Here is a 25,959-nt window from a genome sequence, read left to right as displayed (position 1 = left end):
TCACCCTTGTGGTGACAAGTGACCTACCATGCCTCCAAGTTCACACACTACCACAGCTGCCCAGGAGTTTGTTCTTATCAACAGTCCTGCAAGCTGGACTCTCTTTTTTTGTTTGTTTGTTTTTTCAAGACAGGGTTTCTCTGTATTGCTTTGGAGGTTGTCCTGGAACTCACTCTGTAGACCAGGCTGGCCTTGAACTCACAGAGATCCGCCTGCCTCTGCCTTCCGAGTGCTGGTATTAAAGGTGTGTGCCACCGACACCCAGCTTGGAGTGTGTGACTTTCAATGAAAGGCCTATGATTGACTAATTAATTGGCTTGGAGTGCCTCCTGGGTCCATCTTCAACCCTGTGAATGTGACTGACCTTACATGGGCAATGTGAAGTGGCTTCAATTATCAGGAGGGGAGGGTTGCATGTAAAAACCATGTCCTTTTCATGCTCAGGGTGCAGAGCTTACTCTTGTTGAAAGCACAGTACCAGATGTGCTGAACTCTTGAAGCTGGGGTCATAGGATAACACCCATTAGGAGCGGATGAGAAAGGGCTTGTCTCTGTGATGCTGGGCTTCTTGCAGTTCTATCAGACGGAGAACAACATGGGTGGCCAAATACGTCAAAACCTTGGGATTCTTTCTAGACCAGAACAATGAACAGTTTTAGGCAGGGGATCCTCCTAACCTATCCCTTTCTAGGAAATCTCTCATCCAAGATCTCATTCAATGTTTATTCAGGTTGGGGGTGCAATGAGAAGCTAGCAGGCCTTAGCAAAGCCTCAGCAAGCAACTTATGCCCTGAAGAGCATATTTGTGTGTGCTCTTGGGTATCAGGCATCTGGTTCATCCTATCCATTGATTTCCAAGCTATCGTCTCCCTCGAATATGTAACTCCCTACTTTACATTTGCTGGCACACAGGTAGGTAAGCAACACCACTTCCAGCAAGAGAATGGACTTACATGTTTTCCAAACATTTTATTAAGAATAAGGCATGATAGTCACCCCTAAAGCACAGGGTTCTATTTCTGTAGATGAGTGAATACACTCAGAAAAGCATTGGATTAAAAAGCGCAGCCAACAGAGAATTTGGAGCAGGATCCGTTTGCCCTGCACGTCTCCCATTCGAGGCTGGCACATCACTATGAAAGGGTGCTTAGGAGACGCCTGGCCCCCTAAATGAGAAGATGCTCCATTCCTTCTGCCCTCTTTCCCTCCCATCTCCATCCAGGACAACTCTACTCTGCAGCTTGTATAAGGATGAGCTACCCTATCTTAGGGCAGAACTGGTCCCCCACAGTACAGGTTGCCTTGGCAAGGACACAGGGACAAAGGGTACAGAGCCTCACACTGAATTGCTCACTCATTCCTGGATGGCTTCTAGAACGTAGGACTGCAATGTAGTCTTTCCTTCTGGGTCTGTCTATACTTAAATTGTGGCAGGAGTCCTCTCCCCTATGAGTGAATCATCTCAGTCTCCCAATGGGGATGTATACAGCAAAGAGAAATGAAATGGTCTTTCCCTTCTTGACCACCAGGTCATTCCTGGGTCCACACTGGTACTTTTCCTTTGACCAGGTGGATTCCTGTAGCCAGGTCCAGGAAGGGGTGGAAGCAAAGAGCATGGCCTGTTCTGGACCGTGAAGGCTGAGGGAGTCTTAGTCTGTAGACCCCTGAAGGGAGCCTTCTATTATTTCCAGAAGAGGAAGGGGTAAGGGGTATCCTGTTAACACTGGAACCCTGTATCTGTCTAGGCCCCCTTATCATTCCCTTACTGCTGCAAGAGTCGAATTATTTCCTTCCCCAACCCCAAGATCTCGACCGGGAGTCAGATGCCCTTAGATCCTTTCATCTGGGAGATCTTCAAGCACCCCACAAAAAAGTATCATTATCTCTGGCTGTTGGAAGAGGAACAGGATTCGGAAGATGTTGACAGGGTCACTTGAGGAAAGACAGTCAGGTTACTATCAGATCCCTGGGGATGGGGTGTGATGGAACGAGCTGAACATCCTGGGTGCCCAGAAGGGGAAAGGAAGAGGGCTATTGCTATAGTTTAAATGGAAGCTAGTCGGGGTAGCTATGGCTTTCAGTGGATGAATGGGATGAGAAAGGACTCTCTAGAAAAACCAACAAAGTCACCCTGTTCACCCCAAAAATATGGTTGTAAGAGATACAGATCTGTGTAGGTACCCAGAGAAAGAGTACCCCTCCCATTGGCTTTTGGGTACCTTTAAGGGAGCACACGGAGTCCCTCACACAGGCAGGTTCCAGGTGAGGAGTGTGACAGGATAGGGTAGTGAGTCACACAAAATTGAGATAAATGGTACAGATATTGCCACTGGAGTGAAGAGCAGCAGTTGGGGGCCCTAGTAGGGACCCCAGGATTCTACTTCTTCCATCCAACTCCCAGGAATTAGACAACTCAGCCCTGGTTATTGCTCAGTGGCCTCAGCTGTCCTTTAGAGAGGGAAGAGCGGGGAGGGGCCTGTGTGCAGAATTGGGTTGCAATGTGCTCACTGCCTTCTGCTTCTTGTCAGATTCTTGCTTCTTCTTAGAGTGGACAGTATGAACCAAAAGTTCTTTTTCTGTCTGGTGGTCATGACTGGAGAAGTTTGTCAACTCCAGAGGCTCACCTCAAGACCTCCGGTGACACACACAATGTGATGTACCTTAGTCAGGGCCAGGACCTGCTAGGGGCCCAGTGTCAGAGTGAAGAGAGGCATCCCCGCTCAGGGAAGACCTCACAGGCACTTAGAACTCAATGCAGGTCAGACCAAGAGTGATGGAGTGGGGCTCTGGTATGGGGTCTATGATGAGCTGGACTGAAGCTTCTTCCTGCCTTTGGTAGTAAAGGGGACTGGGAAGAAGGGGAAGATGTCAACATTGTGTTCTCCGTTTGCCACTCCCAACTAAGAGGGAGAGCCTAGGCCCACCCCACCACCAGCAGGTTCTATAGGGGCCTTTCCAGGGTTGGGCACCGCCGAGGATTAACCAGTCTCCACGTTCCTCCCCAGCAAAATCAAATTTCTATGGATAGCTGCCACTTCCAAGAGGCCAGGCCCTCCTTCCTGCTTCTGGGTGCAGCCAGCTGCTTGGGAAGCTGGGCAAGATTAGCACCTATAACAGGACTGGGAAGTCTCTGAGGCGGCCCCAAGAACGGAAGGGTGAAAGACCCTTCAGGCCTTGCCAAAATTTGAGCCCCAGCTTGCTTATGCACCCCTGCATGGCAGACCTGGGAAGAACCAAGCAGTTCCTCTTCCACGACCCGCTCCAAGAGTCTATGCTTACTGTTTTTTGTAAGTCAACTGCCACCAGGAACCCAGCGGCTCTGAGAGGACGTGACTTCTGAAATAGATTCTAAAGTGTTCCCTGCTCACCTTCAAGGACTTATCAGTGGGGTGTGGTGGGGAGTAGCTACTTCCAAGTACAGGAGCTAGCTCCTAAACTAGCCTCTCCCGAGTACAAGGCTGGGCAGGGCTTGAGAAAGGTGAGAAAGCAGGAAAGGGGAGCTTGCAGGCCTAGCGGTGCCAAGTGCCACCGTGTTCCTTCCTGTAGGCAGACCCAGCCTTCTCCCGCCCTACATGGGATTGTCAGCTTTCCAGGGACAGACAAGACTCCGCCCCTCCCCCTCCCAGGGGCTGGGTGGGACCCGGATAAGGGCTATTACTGCCAGTCCACCACAAAAAAAGGTGCGCTCTGGAGCGGGTAGCTCATCTGGGGAAACACACAAGCGGGGGCAGCTCTAGTGGGTGGAGGAGTTGGGGCGGATCTGCCGGCTGGACCCCGCCCCATTCCTGATCCCGCCCAGCCGGGCCTGCCTTCCCAGTCGCCACTGCCTGCCTTGCGCCTACTCAGGATCCCCTAGAGCGCTGGGCATGGCATCCGACCTCTCAGTGGGCTCGGGGTGTGTGCCGCACTGGTTCGGAGGCTCCTGGTGTGACACGGGGTGCGGGGCGTCTTGGTCCCGCAGCTCCTGGCGTGGCAGAGGGCGCGGACCGCGGGCGCTGGGTCGCGGCGGCCTCCGCGGGTATAGGAAGAGCGCGGGGTCCGGCATGGGATCGGCGTCGTCCCAGGTCGCCCAGTCCCGGCCCGGCCCCTTGGCAACCACCTCGGGAGGGCGGCGGGCCCGTTGTGCGCGTCGGCGGGGCCGGGGCTCGGCGGCAGTGGCGCCAGGGCGCGGGGCCTGCAGTCTCTGGCGTGCGGCGTGCAGCTGGCAGGAGAGGTAGGCGGCCGCCTCGGTGTGCTTCTGCAGCTCGGTGCCCAGCACGGTGGCACGGTGGCTGCGGCGCCGCAGCTCCTCCAGAAAGCGGCGCTCCTCCGAGCGCAGGCTGCAGCGCAGCGCAGACACCAGCGCCTCCCGCTGCGCCACCTCCCTCCGCAGCTCCGCGTTGGCAGCGGCTCGCGCCTCCAGCTGAGACTCTAGCGCTCGGCACTTGCTCTCCAGTTCCCGAGACGCCTCTTCTGTAGAGAAGGGAGAATAAAGGGGCGATGATGCCTCCAAGGGCGCGAAACATAACTCAGCTGGCCCAGCAGCTCCTTCCCCCCGTCCCCTTCCGCCTGAAAATTCAGTCACAGGGACCTTACCCCTGACCTACCCTTAGCCTCTAATTCTTGGGTTTAAACGCAAAGACCCTCCCTAACTGATCGTTCATTTGTAAGCAATCTGTTGGGTCTTGAGCCTATATGCCCGTGTTCTCCGGAAGCATACAGCGCAGTAAAGTAACCATGAGCAAGTCAGGTTGCCAGTGTTGACACGTGTCAGAAAGCCAAATTAATGCTCTGATTCTAAGGGGGATTGATGCCATCAAAGAAGGAAAAGCTCCAGAGCTCAAGAGCTAGGGTGAAGCAGCTCCTCCCCCGGAGAAGGGTACTCCGGGAGGAGGAACAGTTTGTGCGTCCAAAAGCCCTGTGACAGGAAGACATGTTAAGAGCAGGGGCTGAAAAGCTGTGGGTGTGCCCAGGAGGTGGTGGTGGGTGTCCTTTCCTGGTGGTGGATGTCCTTTCTTTCACGGAACACATACCCCATTTTCTGAGTTCTTTTTGCTGACTAGTCTAGTTTTTGCCATTGCCTTTACAGCAGGAGTTAACCATAGATACACGTCAGAACAAAGCAAAGAGCTTTAACATACGCTGTTTCCTAGGCCCTATCAAAGACTGTTTAAATTGGAACCCCTGGAATTGTCCCTAGAAGTGATTCTAGGTGTTCATGCAGAGTCAGAGCTGAGGACCCCTCCTACTGGACCTTGCTCCCCATCTACACTCGGGATTTGGCACAGATGCAAAAGAGGCTATCTATGTTTCTTACAGAGTAGTGGCTTGAGTTCTGGTGACCCCAAAAGCCCTTTCAGAGGAAAGCTAGTAGTGGTCAAAGTGCTGTAGTTATGTTAACTCTTCATCTAGTGTCAGGGATGAGGAGTGTCCCCTCTCTCCAAGGACAGAGGCACCAAGAAGTGTCTGTGAGTGCCATATGAAGAAGTGGACAGAGTAGGCTCAAGCCTAAGAGTCCCCGTGTGTCCTAGCTGATCTACAGGACTTCTAACAGCTTAGCTGAAAAGTTTCCAGCTATCTTTGCTATTGTGAGTTTTTCATGTGTAAGAACTGTAGCACATCAGTATGGCAGGGAGTCAATTCTTCTGTTTTTCCTTTCCTTTCTTCACCCCTCCCCACCCCCAACAATGGTCTCACCATGCAGTTCTGGCTGGCCTGAAGCTCAGAGCTACCTCTGCTTGCCAAGTGCTGGGACTAAAGATGTATATCACCATGTCCAGGTTTCTGTCTGTTTTTTCCTTTGAGACAGGGTTTCTCTGTGTAGCCCTGGCTGTTCTGGAACTCACTCTGTAGACTTGGCTGGGCTCAAACTCATAGAGATCCCCTGCCTCTGCCTCCTGAGTGATGGGATTAAAAGCAAGTACCACCACCGCACTGACCCTTTTGTAAATTCTTTTTTTTTTTGTTTGTTTGTTTGTTTTGTTTTTCGAGACAGGGTTTCTCTGTGGCTTTGGAGCCTATCCTGGAACTAGCTCTTGTAGACCAGGCTGGTCTCGAACTCACATAGATCCGCCTGCCTCTCTGTAAATTCTTAAGAATTGTAATATCAGCACTTGAGAGGTTAAGGCTGGAGGATGGCCACAAATTTGAAGCTAACCTGGTCTACACAGTGCGTTAGAGGTCCTTTGGGACTACAGAATGAGGCACTGCCTCAACACAGAAGAGTCTCCAGGTGTCAACCATGTAGTTCAGGCTGGCCTTGAATCTGAAACTGGCTGAAGACCTAGGCACCCCTGCCTCTCCAGTGGTACCACCAGAATCTTCTGACCTACCAGTCACAGGGAGGTAACCGCTCCAGCCACCCAGCAGCCTTTCCTCTTCACCTACATTAGGTCTTAACCTGGTCTTGTCACTCAGTACTGGGGCTTTCGGTACACCCCTTGTTTTTTGTTTGTTTTGGGACAGGATTTCCTGTGTAGTACCAGAAGTATTGTAACTTGTTGTGTAGACCAGGCTGGCTTAAATTTACAGATCTGCCGGCCTCTGTTTTCTGAGTGCTGGGATTAAAGATGTGTGCCACAATGCTCTGCCCTAATGAGACTTAAACAAAAACCAAAAACCTTTCCTTTTAAATTTTCATTGTGGCATTCATTTCATGTGTGTGTGCATGTGTGCAGTGTATGTGTTTGTGTCTGTACATACCACTGTGTCTGGTAGAGGTCTGTGTTGGGCATATTCCTTTTTTGCTCTTGGAGCTAGAGGCAGGAGATTGAGGAGTTCAAGACCAACCTTGACTACATAGTGAATTAGAGACCAGGAGACCAGCTTCTGCTATATGCGGACTTACACCAAAAAAAAAAAAAAAAAAAAAATTCAAAATCTGGTCCAGCAAGATGGCTCAGCAGGTAAAGGTGCTTGCTGTCAAACCTGATGACCTGAGTTTGATCCCTGGAACCCATGTGGTAGAAGTAGAGAAGTGACTGACTCCCAAAAGTTCTCAGACTTCCACATGTGTGTGTCCCATCCCCATAGCAATATATAAAACATTTCCAACACAATTGATGACACTCAACTTCTGGGCTTCATGAACCTCCCACCAGAGACCAGAGCTATCTCTCTTACCTTGCTGGTGAGACTGGACCTCTCTCATCTCCAGGTCATGGGTCAGTTCTGGGGAGGAGAGAACAGAGGGGTTTGTGTGTGCCAAGTAGGTGTGAGTATCAGGAAAGTACAACTCAGTGGAAGGACAGATCCATAGGCACCGTCTACCCCACCCTTACAGCTACTTTACACCCCAGCAAGGGGAAGAGACATGCTGAAGGTACAGCCTGGGCCTGGGGATTCCAAGCCCAGAGATCTTTCTAGCAAAAGCTTTGTGCCTAGGCTTGCGAACAGAGACTACCTGTTCTACCTCTTCTTCGGGCAGAAGAGCCTGGCTTGTGTAGGGGATGAGGGAGTATTTGCCTTTTCCTAAGGGGTGATGGCATGCTTGCTGCCAGGTCAGATGGTTGTGGAGGACTCTTGTCACACAGGGTCTTGACCCATGCAAGCTTAATTGATTGGTGAATGCTGCGGTGCCCAGAGCTGCTCTTGGAGTGACAGAAATGGACAGAATCTATCCAAACGGAACATAAGGGACACTAATTTCATAGCTAGTATCGTACCGGTATTACTGTCTGGAGATCATTGCTGTCTTCCAAACTCCATTTGACCACTATACAAGAAGGGCTTAAAGAGGACTGTGCCACCTAGTGGTAGAAGCTGTACCAGGCTTTGGTTTGATGTTGAAATGGGAGGGACTTCTCAGGGGCACCCAAGCTGGGGAATGACATCACCAAGGTCACTGGTATAGGAAAAAGTTCTTCCTGGGTGCTGGTGGTCCAGCCACCTCCTTATCTCTGTTTATTTTTCTTAAACTCACTTTTGGTGTTCTCAATGCCCTGTCTCTCAGGGCTACTGTTTGATCACTATTTTCAGCCCCACTTCCTTTCCCCCAACTCCTAGAGTTCAGAGTTGGGATCAGGGGTGTACAACTCAGTGATACAGAAAATGCTAAGCACTCCTAGATCTGGGTTCTAATTCTGACAGGACTGGAGGTAGTGTGCCAGGTATGGAGCCAGGAGCCATAGGGTCTACTTAGGAGAAGCTGAATATCTATCTATCTATCTATCTATCTATCTATTTATCTATCTATCTATCTATCTATCTATCTATCTATCTATCTATCTATCTATCTTCAGGGATGAAGTTTAGAGCCCAAAGAAAGAAAAAGGCACATCTCCAGCAATACTGCCCAGCAGTACCTACACAGGCAGGCCCGTGACCTTAGTCTGTCCTTCTTCCCTCAAAATGTTCTTAGGGACCAGGGGCTTTGCTAGAAGTACCTTCTCTGGGGAAGTCACTTGTTGCTGGGACACAGAGAGCTCTGAGTACCTTAGCTATGACCGGAGCCTGAACCTCCTCCCTGGGGCCACTAGGAGGCCTCTGATGCCTCCAACCCTAAGACTCTTGGGGACCAATTTCTCCCCTCCTCCAAGGCCTATGAAATGTCCTAAGGGACCTTGGCTCTGCCACTAACTCGTCAAGGGCTGATTTCTTTCAACCATTAACCACGGGACTGAGAGATGAGGAGACAGAGTCCCAGCTGGGCCCCACACACTCATCTTCCTCTTTGTTTTTATTTCTTGAGGTAGGATCTCACTAAGTAGCCCTGGTTCTTCTGGAACTCACTATGTAGACCAGACCAGCCTTGAACTCACAGAGAACTCTCTGCCTTTGCCTTCCAAGTGCTGAGGTTAAAAATGTGTGCCACCATGCCAGGTTTCCCCCATCTTTCTCTACTCATCTTCTGATGAGAATCCCCGTAGATTATATAAACATTCTATGAGATCAGTACATGGCAGGACCCTGGGCCAATAAAGATACTTCTCTGAGCGTTAGTTTTCTTATTTGGAAAATGGGAACAAAACAGCCCCTCTCTTACTAAGGGACTAGCACCAGGATGCAATGGGAAAAAACAGAGGATTTAGCTTAGGGCTAGGCTAGCCCTTAAAGCTCAGTGCACTTGTTATTATCCAGGCTATCCCATCAGCCTGAACTTACTTCTACTTTCAAGCCCTATGTTCTTCATGTCCACCTGGCTTCCCATGGAGTCTACCCTCATGGGTTTTCCTTCCGTCTCCTTCCTCTTTCCCCTCTGCTTTCTCTTCACCTCCTACTGGAAGAAGAGCCTGATCTGGTCATCTCAGCTCCCCTAGTGGCAGTTCCAGACAAGACCAGAGTTATTTTTATCTACTTAATCAATAATCAGGAGGCTTCAAGCCCAGGCTCACCTGAGAGCCAGAGGGGGCTAGAGGGCCATCTAATCCTGCCTGTCAGGTTGTCATGGGAACTATCCTGTGTCCAGAATGAAAGAACCTAGGTTCTCAGAATTAGGGGAAAAGAAGAAGAAATGAAAGAATCTGCTGTAAGATTTTATTTATTTATTTATTTATTTATTTATTTATTGTTTTTTTTCGAGACAGGGTTTCTCTCTGGCTTTGGAGGCTGTCCTGGAACTAGCTCTTGTAGACCAGGCTGGTCTCGAACTCACAGAGATCCACCTGCCTCTGCCTCCCAAGTGCAGGGATTAAAGGCGTGTGCCACTAATGCCTGGCTTGCTGTAAGGTTTTTAAGTTTCCTGTTTTCCTCTGATACTGTCCTTGTGATGAAAAAGTAGCCTTTGGGGCCATCCAGTCACTGGGGAGATAGATGGCCAGGAGCCTAGCCTGGAATGGGGCAACTGGATCTGTGTGTGCCAGGAGGCTGAGTCAAAACTACTCACATTTTCTGTTAATGTGAGGAGCTGAGTGGCTCATTCGAGCCTTCTAACCTCAGTTTTTCCCTCTGGGCAATAGAGAGGTAGAGAACGTTCAGAAAAATGCACAGATGCTGGTTATCATCCTGGCCGTGTGCCACTATTATATGACTTTCTTTCTGGGTCTTGGTTTATCACTTTCACAATAAAGAAATTGGAGACTGGTGGTGATAGGCACGACTTTAGTCCCAGCACTAGGGAAGCAGAGGTAGGTGGATCTCTCTGAGTTTGAGGTCAGCCTGGTTTACAGAGTGAGATCCAGGACAGCCACGGCTACAAAGAGAAACCCTGTCTGAAAAACAAAACACTAGAGTCTGGTGGTGGTAGGCATGCCTTTAATCCTAGCACTGGAGAAGGCAGAGGCAGGAGGATCTCTGCTAATTTGAGGCCAGCCTGATACTGAGTTTCAAGACAGCCAGGGCTACACAGTGGGGAGGAGGAAATAATAAATAGATAAGCTGAACACTGGGTTCTCCCAACTGAGACATCCCTTGAGCTGCTGGCACAACAGCCTGTATTGGAAGAAGTGAGTGTGGTGGCTCACACTTATAGTCCCAGAACTTTTGAGGCAGAAAGATTAGATGTTCAAGACCATCCACCAGTCAGTATGTCTGCATACTACTCAGCCTCCAGGGAGATGATTTGCTCCTCTCAGGATGGAGGCACTTGGTCTCCATCACCTTGCTCAAACTGGATTACCATCCTGAACTCTTGTTGGTCCCTTACTTTCTGATGTGTGTTTATCTTTATGTGTGTGTGGCTGGGTGCAGAACTCTGGGCCTTGTGTATATGGTGGGCAAGTGCTCCCACCCTGAGCAACACTCCAAGCCCTATGCTCTGTCTCACCATTATTCCACGGTACATGTGTCTCCCTACCTGGGTTTCCTGAAGGATGACAGGTGCTCATGAACAGTGACTCAAAAGGACAGGAATCCCCTGGAACTGGTTCCTGGAAGCCTGAACCACTACCTCAGTAGGGTCCTCAGCCTTAAAATGTTTAGGTGTGGGGAAGCAGGGTCAGGTAAAGGACAGGGTCTCAGGTAGCCCAGGCTGGCCTAGAACTTACAATACAGCTGAGACCTAATTCTACTTTCCCCATATTAGGATGACAGTCATGTACTGTCACATCCTGAGAAACCACTCCACCTCAAGTCTTGATTCTCATCCAGAAAGACACATTGCAGAACTGGCATTAGGCTCACGGGAACTCAAGGAGGGGCACCCCACCAGGCAGACCCATGCTGGTGACAGGGACCTCTCCTCGCTCCAGCCCTGGGGTGAGTGCTAGCCTCACCTGAGCAGCGCTTCTGCAGCCTCAGGATCTCCAGGTGCAGGTCTCGAAGCAGGGCCATCTGCTCCTTTTTCAGGAAGCTGATGTGGCGTTGCACGCTCTGGATCTGGTGCTCCAGGGACACGGTATCCATGGTAACCCAGGCCTGGGCCCCACCTGGGTGGAAGATAAGATAAAAACCACATCTTCAGAGGCCATTGCTTTGCCCCATCTTCAGGTCCCTGGTGATGTCCTTCTCGCTAGGTCATCCTGCCTCCAGGGGGAGGATTCCTCCGTCCTCAGCTCCCTCTACTAGCTTTCTCAAACACTGATGTCCTATGGGAGGTTGTTATTCCCATACAACAGTCAAAGAAACAGAGGCCCAGGGGTGCCCTGGCTTCCTTTTCCTGCCTCTTCTGCTTCTCAGACAGGCAAACAAGTGGAGAAGAAGTTGGCAAAGACAGGCAGATCACTTTGGGTCTAGCCTTCACTAGATGTGTCGTGCGTGGCCAGCTCCCTCCCTCTTTGAGGTCTCAGCTTTCCATAGGTAAAATAAGGGAGGTGACAACTGTGTTCACAGCAGCATTATTCGTCATAGTCAGAACCTGGAAACCACCTAGATACCCCTCAACCGATAAAGAATGGATAAAGAAAATGTGGTACATTTACACAATGGAATATTACTCAGTGGTAAAAAACAACGACATTGCCCGCTGCAAGCCGAGGCTACACAGAGAAACCCTGTCTGGAAAAAACAAACAAACAAACAAACAAACAAACAAAACACACACACACACACACACACACACACACACACACACACACACACAGAGAGAGAGAGAGAGAGAGAGAGAGAGAGAGAGAGAGAGAGAAACCAACTGTCCCCCCCCAAAACTCCCAAAACAACCCAATAACATCATGAAGTTTGCAGGCAAATGGATGGAACTAGGAAACTGAGTGAGGTAACCCAGACCCAGAAAGACAAACATGGCATGCACTCATGTCCTCACTCCTAAGTGGATATCAGTGGTGAAGTAAGGGATAAGCAGGCTACAATCCACAGCTCCAGAGAGGCTAGGTTAACAAGGAGGGCTCAAAGAGATCTCCTGGGTGGACTGGGGGTGGGGGGGGAGTGGACTCGGGCACTTGAGGGATTGGGCGGGTTGGGGGAGGGACAGAGGGGGCAAGTCATGAAGGAGATGTCTTGATGGGGGGCGCATTTCAGGGTTAGGGAGAAACCTGTTGCCAGGGAAACTCCCAGGAATACACAAGGATGACCTCAGCTCAGATTCCTAGCAATAGTGGAGAGGATGCCTGAACTGGCCATCTCCTGTAATCAGATTGGTGACTATCCTAATTGTCATCAGAGAGCCTTTATCCAGTAACTGATGGAAACAAATGCAGAGATCCACAGCCGAGCATTGGGCTGAGGTCTTGGAATCCTGTTGGAGAGAGGGAGGGATTGTATGAGGGGGGGGGGGGGGACTAGGTGGGGGGGTGTCTGGGTCATCACAAGGGAACCCACAGAGACAACTAAACTGGGCTCATTGGAGGTCACAGACTGTGGATCGACAGCTAGGGTGCCTGCATGGGACTGATCTAGGCCCTTTATATACATATGTGTGACAGTTGTGTAGCTTGGTCTGTTCGTGGAACTCCTAGTGGTGGGATCAGGGCCTGTTCCTAACGCTTGAGCTGGCTTTTGGGAACCTAGTCCCCATACTGGATTGACCCGCCCAGCCTTAATACGAAGGGAGGAGCTTAGTCCTTCCTCAACTTAATAAGCCATGCTTTGTTGACACCCATGGGAGGTCTGCCCCTTTCTCAATAGAAACAGAGGAGGAGAGGATGGGCAGGGGAAAGGGGAAGGGGTGAAGGAACAGGAGGAGAGGAGGGAGGGGAAACTGGTTGGGATGTAAAATAAAAAAAAAACTAATTAATAGTAATAAAAAAGGGAGCTAAGGTGATGAACCCTGCAATCTGTTCCATTTATGTCTCCCACATGCATTTCAGCCCTGGGGCTCCTTCAAATCACAGGGGAGAGAAGGTCCTGATAGGTAGTCCAGGCTAGCCCCCAACTCTGCGCATTCCCATCTCTGACTTTGGAGCGCTTTGGTTACAGGTGTGCATAGTTGTGGCTGGCTCACAGGAGGGAGGAAGAACTGAAGAGCTGCTGACTAACATGTCTATGGGCTGGAAGCAGGAGGTGGAGTCACTCTATAGGGAAGAATGGGAGATAAGACCCACATTGTGGATCCCATGGAAACATGGGGACAGAAAAGCTTGCACCTGAATTCTACTCATGGCCAGACTCATAGTCCCCTCTTTCTCTCTGCCCTGCTCTCTCTTCCCAGTGACTCCTCCATGATGGCCATTTTCCTGGAAAAGCAAAGGTGGACGCAAGCACTCTGGGGCCCAGGACCTAGAAACCATGTCTTCTCGGCTGGCCACTCCTTAAGCTGCTTATTTGGGATAACAGAGCTTACATTATGTTGCCCAGGCTAGCTGTGAACTCTTAGGCCCAAACAGTCCTCCTGCCACAGCATTCTGAGAAGCTGAGACTACAGGCATGGGCCATTATATGTGGCTCTCCCCAAAGTTTTGTGGGTTTTTTGTGTCTTTTGTTTTTAATTTGCTGAGTTGGGGATTTCATCTAGCACCATGCACATGCTAGGCAAGCACTATACTATGAAATTACATCACAACTCCCTCTTCCCTAACTTTTTATTTTCAAGACAGGGTTTCTCTGTGTAGCTCTGGCTGTCCCGGCACTCACTCTGTAGACCAGGCTGGCCTCAAACTCACAGAGATCCTCCTGCCTCTGCTTCTCAAATGCTGGGATTATGGCATCAGTCACTATTCTGAGCTTTCTTTAAACTTCTGAAAGACCCGACTCTACCTACTCTGGGGATTTCTTTGAATATTGAGAGAGGGAGGTCAAGGTATAAGATGGACAGCTTTCCATTTGTAGGGTCCGCTCCAAGCAGGTTCACCTGAGAACCCCATTTCCACAGGCTTCTGTTTGGGCTCTCTTCCCTAGCACGCCTGGCCCCACTAACCTGACCCAGCAGGCCTTTTATTTTGGCATAGGGTATCCCTTTGGCCTATGAGAGCACTGGATGCTTACTGACCATCTGTATGTTGAGGAAATGACAGGTTATCCCATTTCCGTCAACCACTCCTCAGCCGGCATTAGACTATTTCAAACTTACTGACACTAAAGTGACCAAGTATCTCCCACGCTCAGAGGCAGGTGCAAGCCTCATTTCCCAGACAACCCTTTGTTTGTTTGTTTTTGAGACAGGGTTCCACAGAGTTGTTTTTGGTTTTTGAGATGGGGTCTTGTTATATTACACAGAGAGCTCTCAAACTTGTACACTCACCATGCAATCCTCCCACCTGTCTCCCAGGTAGCTGGGAATGCAGGTGTGTGCTTAGTTTCTTCAAATCAAAGAAAGGACCCAAAGTTTACACTGGGAACAGCCCTGAGTTTGAATCCTGGTTCTTTCGGTTACCTTCTGTGTTGACTTTGAGCACAAAAGTTAACCTCTGGGAGACATTATTTTCCTGATGTCAAATGGAGATAAAAAGGACTGTTGAGATGGCTCAGTGGTTAAAAGCACTGGCTGCTCTTCTATGTCACCAGGATTTGTTTCCCAGTACCCACAAGGCAGCTCACAACCATTTGTAACTCCAGTCTCAGGGGGTCTGATGCCGTCTTAGTCCATAGCCAGACATGCAAGCAAAGCACACACACACACACACACAAAATTTTTTTCTTTTTGATACAAGGTTTCTCTGTGTAACAGTCCTGGCTGGCTTGGTAGTCACTTTTGTATATCAAGCTGGTCTCAGGGATCTGCCTACCTCTGCCTTGCCTCCCAAGTGCTGGGATTAAAGTTGTGCAACACCACCACTGGGCTACATAAAATAAAATTAAAATAAGGTTTTTTTTTTTTTTTTTTTTTGTAGAGCCAGGTGGTGTTATTGGCCAGCCTCGTCTACAAAGTGAGTTCCATCTTATTTTTTGTTGTTTGTTCTGTTGAGGTTTCTCCTGCCATTTTTATATATTAATTATACAAAACGATGAATTCATTATGGCATTTTCTTCCATGCACGTGGTGTACTTTGATCATACTTACCTCCCTGGTAGCCACATTTTCCCACAACTCCCCTCCCTGCTTCTTTGGTTTTTGAGATGGGCTCTTCCTGTGTGCCCAGACTCATCTAGAACTCAGAGACTCACGTGATCCACTTCAGCCACCTCAGTAGTTGGAACCACAGGTGAGTGTCACCTCACCTGGCACCCCTCACCTTTGTATGTGCGTTAATCACCGAGTGAAACCCCATCACTTGCATAGTCCCTCTTCTGCATTCTTATGAATGCAGGGACTTTGTTTTGTTTATCACTGTGCCCTGTGCTTCAGCAAGAACAGACATGAATAGATGAAAGGATGGATGGATGGGTGGATGGGTGGATGGATGGATGGAATGGTAGATCAAGGTAAGACACAGAAATGAACAGAAAAAGAAAAGAGTATAGTACTGAGTTACTGTATTAAGTTATCTGTACTAAGATCTTTTATCTTATTGGTTTGTTTGTTTGGTTTGGGGTTTTTGTTTGTTTTTTGAGACAGGGTTTCTCTGTGTAATAGCTCTTGCCACAGAGGAACCCTGTCTCAAAAAAACCAAAACCAAAACAAACAAACAAACAAAAAACCCACCAGACTCCTGATCCTTAGACACAGTGAGTTAATAACTGTTTATTCTTTAAATTTCTTTTGCATTCACTCACTTTGTGTGTTTGTGTATGTGCACATGCCATGTTACATGCGGGGAGCTCAGGAAGTCGTGGGGGTTGGTTCTCTACTACTTCTCTGGGTTCTGGGATGGAAACCATGCCAGCAGGCTTGGCTACAAATCCCCTAATCGGTTGAGCCATCTTGCCAGTCCAACCTTTTTCATTTATTTTAATTAATTTATGATGATGATTGTTATTATTGGTTTTGAGGGTCTTGCTATGTATCCCTCACAGGCCTGGTGCTCTCTATGTAGCTCAGACTGGCCACAAACTCATGGCAATCCTCCTGTGTCAGCTTCCTGAGTGCTGGGATTACAGGCATGAGGCTCCATACCTGCTCCCCCTTTTTTAACCAGTGCTGGAACTCAAAATCTAGGTGTCATGAATTTTGGGTAAGTACTCTACCAAATGAGAATGAGCTATATCCTCAGGCTCTACAGTGTATGTCTTTGTGTGTGTATGTGGGGGGCAAGGTCAGAGGTCAACCTCTGGCATTGTTCCTCAGGCCCTCCACACTTCTTCTTCTTCTTTTTTTTTTATGTGGGAAGACCCACTTTTTTAATTTATTAATTTTTATTTTATATGCATTGGTGCTTTGCCATGGGTGCCAGGTCCTCTGGAACTAGAATTACAGACAGTTGTGAGCTGCCATGTGGGTGCTGGGAACTGAACCCAGGTCCTCTGAAAGAGCAGTCAGTACTCTTAACCACTGAGCCATCTCTTCAGCTCTACCACCACACACTTTTTTAAAGACAGGGTCTTCAGTAGTCTGGGGCTCACTAAATCGCAGGGACCTGTGTGTCTATACCCCAACACTGGGTGACAAGTACATGCTAGATACTGGCTCTGGGGATTAGAGTCAGGTTCTTTGATGGAGCTATCTTCTCAGCTTTGAAATGCAGATTTTCAAAAACTAGTTAATTAGCTGGTCATGGTAGCACATGCCTTTAATCCTAGCATTTGGGAGACTGAGATAGGCAGATCTCTTGAGTTCAAGGCCAGCTTGGTCTATAGAGCAAGTTTCAAGACAGCCAAGTCTACACAGAGAAAACCTATCTCCGAAAAAAAACAACAAAAACAAATTAATTCATTTTTTTGTTTGTTTCTTGAGACAGAGTCTCTTTACATAGCCCTGGCTATCCCGGAACTCATTATGTAGACTAGGTTGATCACTAACTCACAGAGATCCACCTGCCTCTGCCTCCTGAGTACTGGGATTAAAGGTCTGAAATGCAGGTTTAAAAATGAAATTTTTAAAAGAATTTCATACATAAGTACTGTATTTACACCATTCCCACCTCCCACTGCAAACAAACAAAAACTGACACCATTTAGTCTCAGTCTCTCTCTCTCTCTGTTTTTCGAGACAGGGTTTCTCTGTATTGTTTTGGAACCTGTCCTGGAACTCGATCTGTAGACCAGGCTGGCCTGGAACTCACAGAGATCTGCCTGCCTCTGCCTCCCAAATGCTAGGATTAAAGGCGTGCGCCACCAACGCCCGGCTAGTGTTTCTCTTATATATAAGTGTTTAGGACTGACTGGGATTGGATAACTAACCCACTAAAGAAGATCGATTCTCCCTCTCTTGGCAGCCATTGATTGTCTGCAGTTCTTCATCTAGGGGTAGGTCCTTGAAATTTAAAAAAAAAAAAAAAATCACTCTGGCCGAGAGTGGTAGCACATGCCTACAATAACAGCATTTAGGAGTCTGAGGTAGGAGCATCTTGAGTTGAGTGCCAGCCTGGGCTAAACAGCAAAACTATCCTAAATCCATCACTTGGCATTATCTCCCTAGTCCAAGCCACCAACTTCCACTGGTACCATGGCAGTGCGGTGAGGCCTGGCTTCTTGCTTCCACCCAGTCCCATTATTTTTCACTCAGGAGCCAACTCCTCTTTAGCAAATATAAGTCTGTCATATCTCCCTGCCCTTACCTCAAAACTCCAATGCTTCCCATTACACATCAAATCCCAAATTCTCTCTTTTAAAAAAGATTTGCTTTAATTATGTGTATATGCGTGTCTCTGTTCTTGTGTGAGAGCAGATGTCTGTGGAGTCCAGATAAGGTTGCTGGATGCCCTGCAGCTGGAGTTACAGGCGGTTGTGAGTTGTCAGGTATGGGTACTGGCAACTAAACTTTTAACGGCTGAGCCATCTTTCTGGCATCCTTGTTTTGTTTTTTTTTCCAAGATAGAATTTCTCTGGCCTTGAACTCAGAGATCGGCCTGCCTCTGCCTCCAGAGCACTGGTATTAAAGGTGTGCATCACCACAGCCCAGATCTTTTTTGCAATTGCATTTATTTATTATACATGCCACATCATGCATGTGGAGGCCAGAGAACAACTTGCAGGCGGCTGATTCTGTCCTTCAACCTTGAGGGTTCCAGGGACTCATCTCAGGTCCTTAGTGCCTGCACCTGCTGAGCCCTCTCGCTGGCCTGTTCTCCTTTTCTTGTTTTTGAGCTGGGGTCTTTTTTTTTTTTTTTTTTGGTTTTTTGAGACAGGGTTTCTCTGTGGCTTTGGAGGCTGTCCTGGAACTAGCTCTGTAGACCAGGCTGGTCTCAAACTCACAGAGATCCACCTGCCTCTGCCTCCCGAGTGCTGGGATTAAAGGTGTGTGCCACCAATGCCAGGCTGGGGTCTTGTTTTGTAGCAGATGAGGGCCTCAAACATGTGATCCTCCTGTTTCTACCCATGCAGTGCTGGGATTATAGGTGTGTACCACCACACTGGGCAAACCCCAGTCCTAATCAAATGCTACACAACCTGCCTCTGGTTTTCTTTGCCCTCACCACCTGTTCTCTCACTGTTGGCCTCTTTGCTGCTCTACACATACTCGCCTGGGGTTCTCTGTATGAACTGTCTTCTTTGCCAGGAGTAACTTACCAGACTCACCTCAAGGCTCATTCCCTCCTTTCAATCATCCATTCAAATGCTGCTTTCTCTGGGCCTTTCTCTGATCATCCGAAAATAAAAAGACTCTTCCTTTCCTCTTCACTATTCTTTCATGAACTTGCTGGCACATGAGTGTATGGGACGCTTGTTTACTATCTGTTTCCCTCGCCAGACTGTTAGCAACAGAAGATGGACTCCTTTTGTTTTTCTCCAGTTCCCCAGTGCCTAGCACAGTATGTAGCAACTAGGAGTTATTTGGTAAATATCTGCAGAATGCACGAGTGAGTAGATCTGGAGGAGTTTGTAGACTGATGGCAGGGCAGATTCACTGGATAAAGACAGACACTATTGAGTTTGATATCCTCAAGGGTCCTCATAGAAGAGAAACAGATGTCAGGTTGACTTCCTAATATTCCCAGAGTATTAGTAATAGCCCCAGCCTAACGTAGGGGAACCAAATGAGTTGTAGGCCTGTGAAATTGTATGTCTGTACCGGGAGGAAAGGGTTTGTGTGTACCTCAAGGAGTGTACAAGCACACATGTGTAAGTGTCTGTGACTCTAGGGGCTCATACACACTCTATCATGGAACAGCATCTCAAGCCCCAGGTGAGTTTCTCAACTTCTCTTATCTGTGTGGGTGCTGTGTGCATATCTGAAAGATGACGGTATGTGGGCCTATCCTAGGAGGAAGAGAGACGTGTCTGTTCCCACTCATTGCCATACAATGAGGGGTGAAAGTCCTTCCCACACAGCCCTAGAGCTTGGACTTGGCCACAGGAGAAGCTGAGCCAACCAGCTGTTTTTGTTTTTTTCCCAGATGGGCTCAACTATTCGTTTCCAACTAGGCAGGCTGCTCTTTCTTCTTAGGGCAGAAATTTGGGTCACAAACGATTTTTGGCAAGTTTTCATTCTTAGATATTACTGTGAGGATTGTTTGGGGAGGGGAGGAGGGGAAATGGGACGGGGGAACTAGGAGCAGTCGGAACTCTTTGTGGCTCAGCAATCACAGCACATCAGAACGGCTGAGGCAGGCAACCGGCAGGTCATCACGACAGACATGCAGTCCTAGGACCACTGGGTGTCAGAAGCTGTGTCCTAGATGTGGTTTAGGCTGGCGGCAGCAGCCAGAGGGTTGACACTGCCAGCTCTGTCTATTTCCTGCCTTCAGATGCTGAGTGAGTCTCACATCCTCTGCCTCTGTCAACTGTCCCCGCCACCTCAAGGTCTGCCTTGATTCTCTGCTCCTGGTATTTCTGGTTCTTTCCCATGTTAATTTTGTAGCTCGATAGGAAAAAAAAAAGTCCATTAACAACAACAAATCACTAAGGGCTGGAAAGATGGTTGAGTAGGTAAAGCAGCTTGTGACCAGGTTTGATGAAATGGACATGGGACCTGGATCAGCATGGCAGAAGGAGAGCCCACTCCCACAAGCTGTTCCTTGACCCCCATATGCATGTCATTGCATGCACATACACACACCCTGCACACAAATTAAATACAACAAAAACACAGTTTTAAAAAAATCACCCACGGGGGCTGGAGAGATGGCTCAGAGGTTAAGAGCACTGGTTGCTCTTCCAGAGGTCCTGAGTTCAATTCCCAGCACCCACATGGTGGCTCACAACCATCTACAGTGGGATCTGATGCCCTCTTCTGGTGTAAAGGCATACATGAAGATAGAGCACTCATGTATAAAATAAATAAATCTTAAAAAAAAAAACCCACAATTAAAAAAGGACCTGTGGCACAAGGGGCAAAGTTTACAGTTAATTCAAACACAGCTGACACATGTCTCATGGGTCTGGAAGGTACAAGTGTCTCTTCCCTTTGGAAAGATTGGTAGAAAAGGTCTCACATTCTCAAGACTTCAACCATTAGCCAAACAGCTGGTACAGGAACTGTCTGGTCCTGGCACAATTCTGAGTTTAAATTTTTTTTTTAAAGATTTTATTTATTATGTATACAACATTCTGCTTCCATGTATATCTGCACACCAGAAGAGGGCACCAGATCTCATTACGGATGGTTGTGAGCCACCATGTGGTTGCTGGGAATTGAACTCAGGACCTCTGGAAGAGCAGTCAGTGCTCTTAACCTCTGAGCCATCTCTCTAGCCCCGAACTTGCTTGTTTTTAACATTAGTTAAATTTTTTTAATTTTAATTAATTAATTAATTAATTAATGTGAGCATGTGGCAAGCTTATGCATACCAGAGCATGCATGGGGAGATCAGAGGACAACCTGATAGAGTCAATTCATGCTGTCTCCTATGAGTCCCAGGAATGGAACTCAGGTCATCAAGCTTGGCAGCAAGTGCCCTTATCTGCTAAGCCACCTTACTCGCCCTACCAATTCTGTCTCTCTGAGCCCTGGCCTCCTGACCCTGTAACTTAGCCCCTGCTAGCCTCTGGTCTCTACTTCCCTTCCTGTCTGCCCACAACTGACACAGGCATAGGGAACTTAGTTCTTGTAGTTATTTGGGTTGACAGTACCCTAGGAAGAGTAGAATCATGGTACTCTGGACTTGAGACATCTCAGCCACTACTTTCACTTTTTGCGCTACAGAGCTCTAGAATTCAGCATCTGGGTTAGATGCCTGAGGGTAGGGTTGGTGGCTTTGCTCTTTTTTTTTTTTTTCCTTTGAGACAGCCCCACCCCCCAGACAAGATTTCTCTGTGTAATAGCCCTAGCTATGCTTGAACTAGCTTTGTAGACCAGGTAGGCCTCAAAACTCTGAGATTCTTCTGCCTCTGCCTCCTGAGTGCTGGGATTAAAAGTGTGCACCCTCACCGCCCTTGAGCCAGCGTCTTTCTGTTTAGACCACGACTGACTTCCAACTCACAGAGATCTGCTTCTCTCCATCTCCCAAGTCCTGGCATTAAAAGCATGTATGTGTCACCACGCTTGGTGGCTTTTGCTTTTTGATGTTGTTTGTTTGTTTGTTTTTTTTTGTGACAGGGTTTCTCTGTATTGTTTTTTTTTTTTTTCTTGATCCTGTTCTGGAACTCACTCGGTAGACCAAGCTGGTCTCGAACTCACAGAGACCCCAGATCCGCCTGCCTCTGCCTCCAGAGTGCTGGGATTAAAGGTGTGAGACACCAACCAACGCCCTTTTGCTTTTAATCTTTTATTTTGAGAAAAAATTTTATCGTGTGTGTGTGTGTGTGTGTGTGTGTGTGTGTGTGTGTGTGTGTATGTACTTTTCTAGGATAAACTTTTGCATAAGAAAAGGTATCTGCTAACCAAAAGTTTGAAACTGGGGCTGGTAAGATGGCTTGGAAGTTAAAAGGTTAAGGCTGCTTTTCCAGAGGATCTGAGTTCAATTTCCAGTAACCACACAGCGGCTCACAACCATCTATAATGAGATCTGGTGCCCTCTTCTGACCTGCACTGCAGGCAGAACACTGTACACATAATAAATAAATGAATTTAAAACTTTGAAACTATTTTTATTAATTAATTACTTTACTATTACTATTATTGCTGCTGTTGAAATGGTCTCACTCTGTAGTCCAGGATGGACTGGAATGCACTATGTAACCCAGGCTGACCTCCAACTGATGGCAATTTTCCTGCCTCAGCATCCTTAATGCTGGGATTGTAGGCATATGTCATCATTCCTGGGTGAATTTGAAGTTTCCCTAAGATGTTTAAATCTCTCTGCCTCCCACCTTTCAGCCTGCTCCATGTTCTCCAGTTCTTTTCTGCCCTACCCTTGCTTCAGATCACATGGACTTTTCAGTGTGCCCTGCTGACACCTTGACTGATTGTCTTGATCCCATTTCATTCTCAGTGCTTCTTTTCTCTTTGAGGCTGAAGACATCGGTGGGGTCAACAAATATTTCTGTACCACTCTTAATGTTCTTTAAGAATGCATGGCTCCAAAACTTACTTTGTTGTTGTTGTTCTTATAGCCAAAGCAGATATATGAGCTGGGAGAGGCAGAGTAATGAATGAGTAAATAAATGAATCCATATGTTCTTTTTCTTGTTTTGGTTTTCTCCAGACAGGGTTTCTCTGTAGCTTTGGAACCTGTCCTGGAAATTGCTTTGTAGACTAGGCTGGCTTCAGACTCACAGAGATCCTCCTGTCTCTGCCTCCCTGGTGCTGGGATTAAAGCCGTGCACCACCACTGCCAGGAGTTTTTTTTATTTTTCTTAGTCATTTATTCCTCTTCACCCTCAGACTCAGAGGCCCAGGGCAAAGGAAAGCACATCCCGAAGCCTTCCTAAATCCAGGCCTGAGGGCATAGGCAAGGACACTAAAAGTCTCAGTACTGCTGTCAGCAGCATTTTACACATTAACTTATATTAACCCTACACTGGCGGTCCTTTTCATAATCCACTTCAGAGGTGAAGAAATAGAATTTCAGAGAGGTAAGGCCCTTTGCCTGATATACACAACTGCAGTGTGTAGGTGCTCACTCTGGAACATAGAGTATCTCATAAGGCAACCACACTTTACATCTGCAGGCTAAACCTATTTTTTTGGGGGGATATTACCTCTTGCCCTCGAGATAAATTCTCCCTGTAACCATGCCATGGTTTTCTACACTCCACCCAGTTTCAGTTTCTGTCTCCCGAAATCTGATCTGTCCTTGTGTTCTATAGTCTTCTTCCCGGCTGTTTGGACTCTGGGAATCCCTTGTAAGAAACAAACCACACAGCCAATTGTGGAGCAGAGAGAATGAATTGAGTCTTACTGGGAATCACAGGGCAAGTAAGTACACGTATTAAAAAATAATTACTCTGCCACCACCACTAAGTCCTTGGCTCTCCTGAGGACGAGTCTGGAACCAAGATTTGGCCTTTGACAAATGTCTGGGACTTCGTCTGCAAGGTAGAGAGAGGAAGCTGGTGGCGGAGCCACATTCTCCAGGGACTTGTGATCCTCCCCACTCCAAAGTCCCTCATCCCAAACACCCCTCAACTCTGGCTCCCCGCTCCACTTAAGCACCCACAACCCTAACCTCAGCATTGCTAGGAATTCTGGTACGTGGGAGTGAGGTGTCTGGACCCCTCACCCCCCCCCTTCACTTGATGCTCGGCAGTTTGTGCCTCGAATATGACTCCTAGAGCCCTCTGGGGCGCTGGGTGGGGGTAGGGATGAGGGGTATGAATACCTCGGAGCATAGGGAAGAGAGGGACCAGTCAGGACACGAAAAGCAGACAGAGGTGGTAGGCGGTGGTGCGGACTGCTTGGACTCCCCTCCAGCGCCGGGAAGGGCCGAGTCTAGCGGCGGAGGACAACTTCTGCCAGCAGCCCGCGTCCTGCCCGCCTCCCGCGCGCTGCGGTGCTCGGCTCCGCGCAGCCCTCCGGGCGGAACCTGAGCTCTGACGCTCTCTACATCTTCCCAGCCACCCGGCCAGCGCCCACCCTCGACGACCACCGCCCGGCCTCCTCACCTGCGGACCCGAGGGAGCCGGCGGGCCGGGCCCGGGCCTCGCTGGGTATCGGGAAGAGCTCTTCCCCCGCGCTAGCTGCGCTCAGGGATCCGCAGCGCGCGGCCCGGCTGCAGCGCCATCAGCTGCTGCGAGGCTGTGGGGCGCGGGGGTCGGGGCTCCGGGGGGCTCCGGGGCGCAGAGGCGGGGGGCCCGGGCGGGCTCCGGGCGTAAACACCCAGCAACGTGACCGGAACTGGCGAACGAGCTGGAGGGGGCGGGGGGCGGGAGAGATAAGGGGGAAGGGAGGGACCTGGGGCGCGCGGGGAGGGGCCGTGGGCGGGGCGGGGGAGGGAGGCTGGCGGCTGGGGCGGGGGAGGGGGAGCCCCGGGACCTCGGGGAGCCCCGGAATCCGGGCCTCCGCACCCTGCGGGCAGCCGAATCCTCGGAGCTGGCCCTGGCTGGGAGCTGAGGAAGGAACCGAGCGAGACACCGCAGGCGAATAGGCGAGCGGGGACGCCGCGAGCGATCAGCACCGCGGACAGCGCCCAGGCCCGCAGGCGGGGATCCGCTCCGCCCTTCTAGCACAGGCAGCCTCCCAGGGCATGGTTGGGATGCCCGCGAGCTGCTGGCGGGCAAGTCTGGAAATCTGCTCCTGGTCTAGGCGGCAGCAAAGCTGTGCTAGACCTCTCATTACTTTTGTGACCTTGGTGAGTCACCTCACCTCGTATATGATGGTACACAGAACCAAGGGAAGATCCTTTATAAACTCTGAAGTCCCTAAAATGTGTCAGGAGCTGGTGTTGAGCTGTTTTGCTGTAAATAGGTTTCTAGAATTGCTCTGCTCGCCTTATAGTTCTGGCTCCATCAGCATCTTTCTTTTTCCTAGACCGACGATAGTGTATGGAGTGTGCTTACTACAGGGCTGAGGGCTCATTAGACACCTGTACGTGTGATGGGATCAGGTGCTCTGAGTGGCGGGTGGCTCAAAGCTCCCAATGGTAACTCATTTCCATCCCGACCTTGTCTCACTGAAGGTGGTGGTTTCAGGGACTCAGACCAAAAGACTATTGGTCAGGATTTCCTCACGCCATTGCAAGCCAAATATTTCAAATATTTGCTTTTCTTTTGAGCCAAATTTTCAGAAGGCCTTAGCTTTTTTTTTCTTTTTTTCTTTTTTCTTTTTCTTTTTCTTTTTTTTTTTTTTTTGAGAAGGTCTCAGTATGTAGCTCCAGCTGGTCTGGAACTCTTTTTCTTTGTAGACCAGGTTGGCCTTGAACTCACAGAGATCCTCCTGACTCAGCTTCCTGAGTTCTGAGTATAAAGGTGTGCACCATCATGCTCAGACTTCTTCTTTCCCTCTTCTTTCATTTCCTTCCTCCTCTTCTTCCTCCTCTTCTTCTTTTTTGTTTGTTTTTCAAGAAAGGGTTTCTCTGTGTAGCCCTGGCTGTCCTGGAACTCCCTATGCAGATCAGACCGGCCTGGAATCTGGAGATCTGCCTACCTCAGCCTCCCAAGTGCTGGAATTAAAGGCATGTGCTACTACCACCTGGCCCTCTTGTTTTAAATAAGAGTGCAAACTGGTGCAAACTGGCCTTGAACTCACTGTGTAGCCTGGGCTGGCCTTAAACTCCCAATCCTGCCTTAGTCTCCTAAGTGTTGGGATCACATGCATACACTACCACACAGCTCTCTTATAAATCTCTGAGATTTAACTGGACTTAGGTGTCAAAGTGTAAAAACTTTAGCTTCTCTTGGCTAATTCTAAACCTCAAA

General features: G+C 48.8%; 1 protein-coding gene across 2 annotated transcripts; it reads right to left on the bottom strand.

Moving 5' to 3' along the window:
* Positions 1-217: 217 nt before the first annotated feature.
* Positions 218-24,437, bottom strand: LOC113836782 (coiled-coil domain-containing protein 92-like). 2 transcript variants are annotated; one of them, XM_035448272.1, is made up of 4 exons: positions 24,208-24,437; positions 11,130-11,282; positions 7,102-7,149; positions 219-4,452 (listed from the first exon to the last, which is right to left on the bottom strand). In XM_035448272.1, the coding sequence occupies exons 2-4, from the start codon at positions 11,257-11,259 to the stop codon at positions 3,839-3,841; spliced, it is 792 nt and encodes a 263-aa protein (XP_035304163.1). In that variant the 5' UTR covers positions 11,260-11,282; positions 24,208-24,437; the 3' UTR covers positions 219-3,838. The 2 variants fall into 2 exon arrangements, with proteins under 2 accessions (XP_027282587.1, XP_035304163.1); XM_027426786.2 differs by lacking the exon at positions 24,208-24,437 and having other exon boundaries at positions 218-4,452.
* Between the last annotated feature and the right edge of the window lie 1,522 nt (positions 24,438-25,959).

This window comes from Cricetulus griseus, chromosome 7 (assembly GCF_003668045.3).
Source record: "Cricetulus griseus strain 17A/GY chromosome 7, alternate assembly CriGri-PICRH-1.0, whole genome shotgun sequence".
Classification (NCBI taxonomy): domain Eukaryota; kingdom Metazoa; phylum Chordata; class Mammalia; order Rodentia; family Cricetidae; genus Cricetulus; species Cricetulus griseus.
Note: the sequence above shows the minus strand (reverse complement) of the source record. Positions and strands in the feature narration are given on the sequence as shown.

What these genes read in the sequence shown, in the direction of transcription:
- LOC113836782 (XM_035448272.1), bottom strand. Translation starts at nt 11,259, where the DNA reads ATGGATACCGTGTCCCTGGAGCACCAGATCCAGAGCGTGCAACGCCAC. An exon ending in GCTGCAGAAGCGCTGCTCAG is followed by an intron (nt 7,150 to 11,129) that starts GTGAGGCTAGCA and finishes TCTCCTCCCCAG; the next exon opens with AACTGACCCATGACCTGGAG. An exon ending in GGTCCAGTCTCACCAGCAAG is followed by an intron (nt 4,453 to 7,101) that starts GTAAGAGAGATA and finishes CCTTCTCTACAG; the next exon opens with AAGAGGCGTCTCGGGAACTG.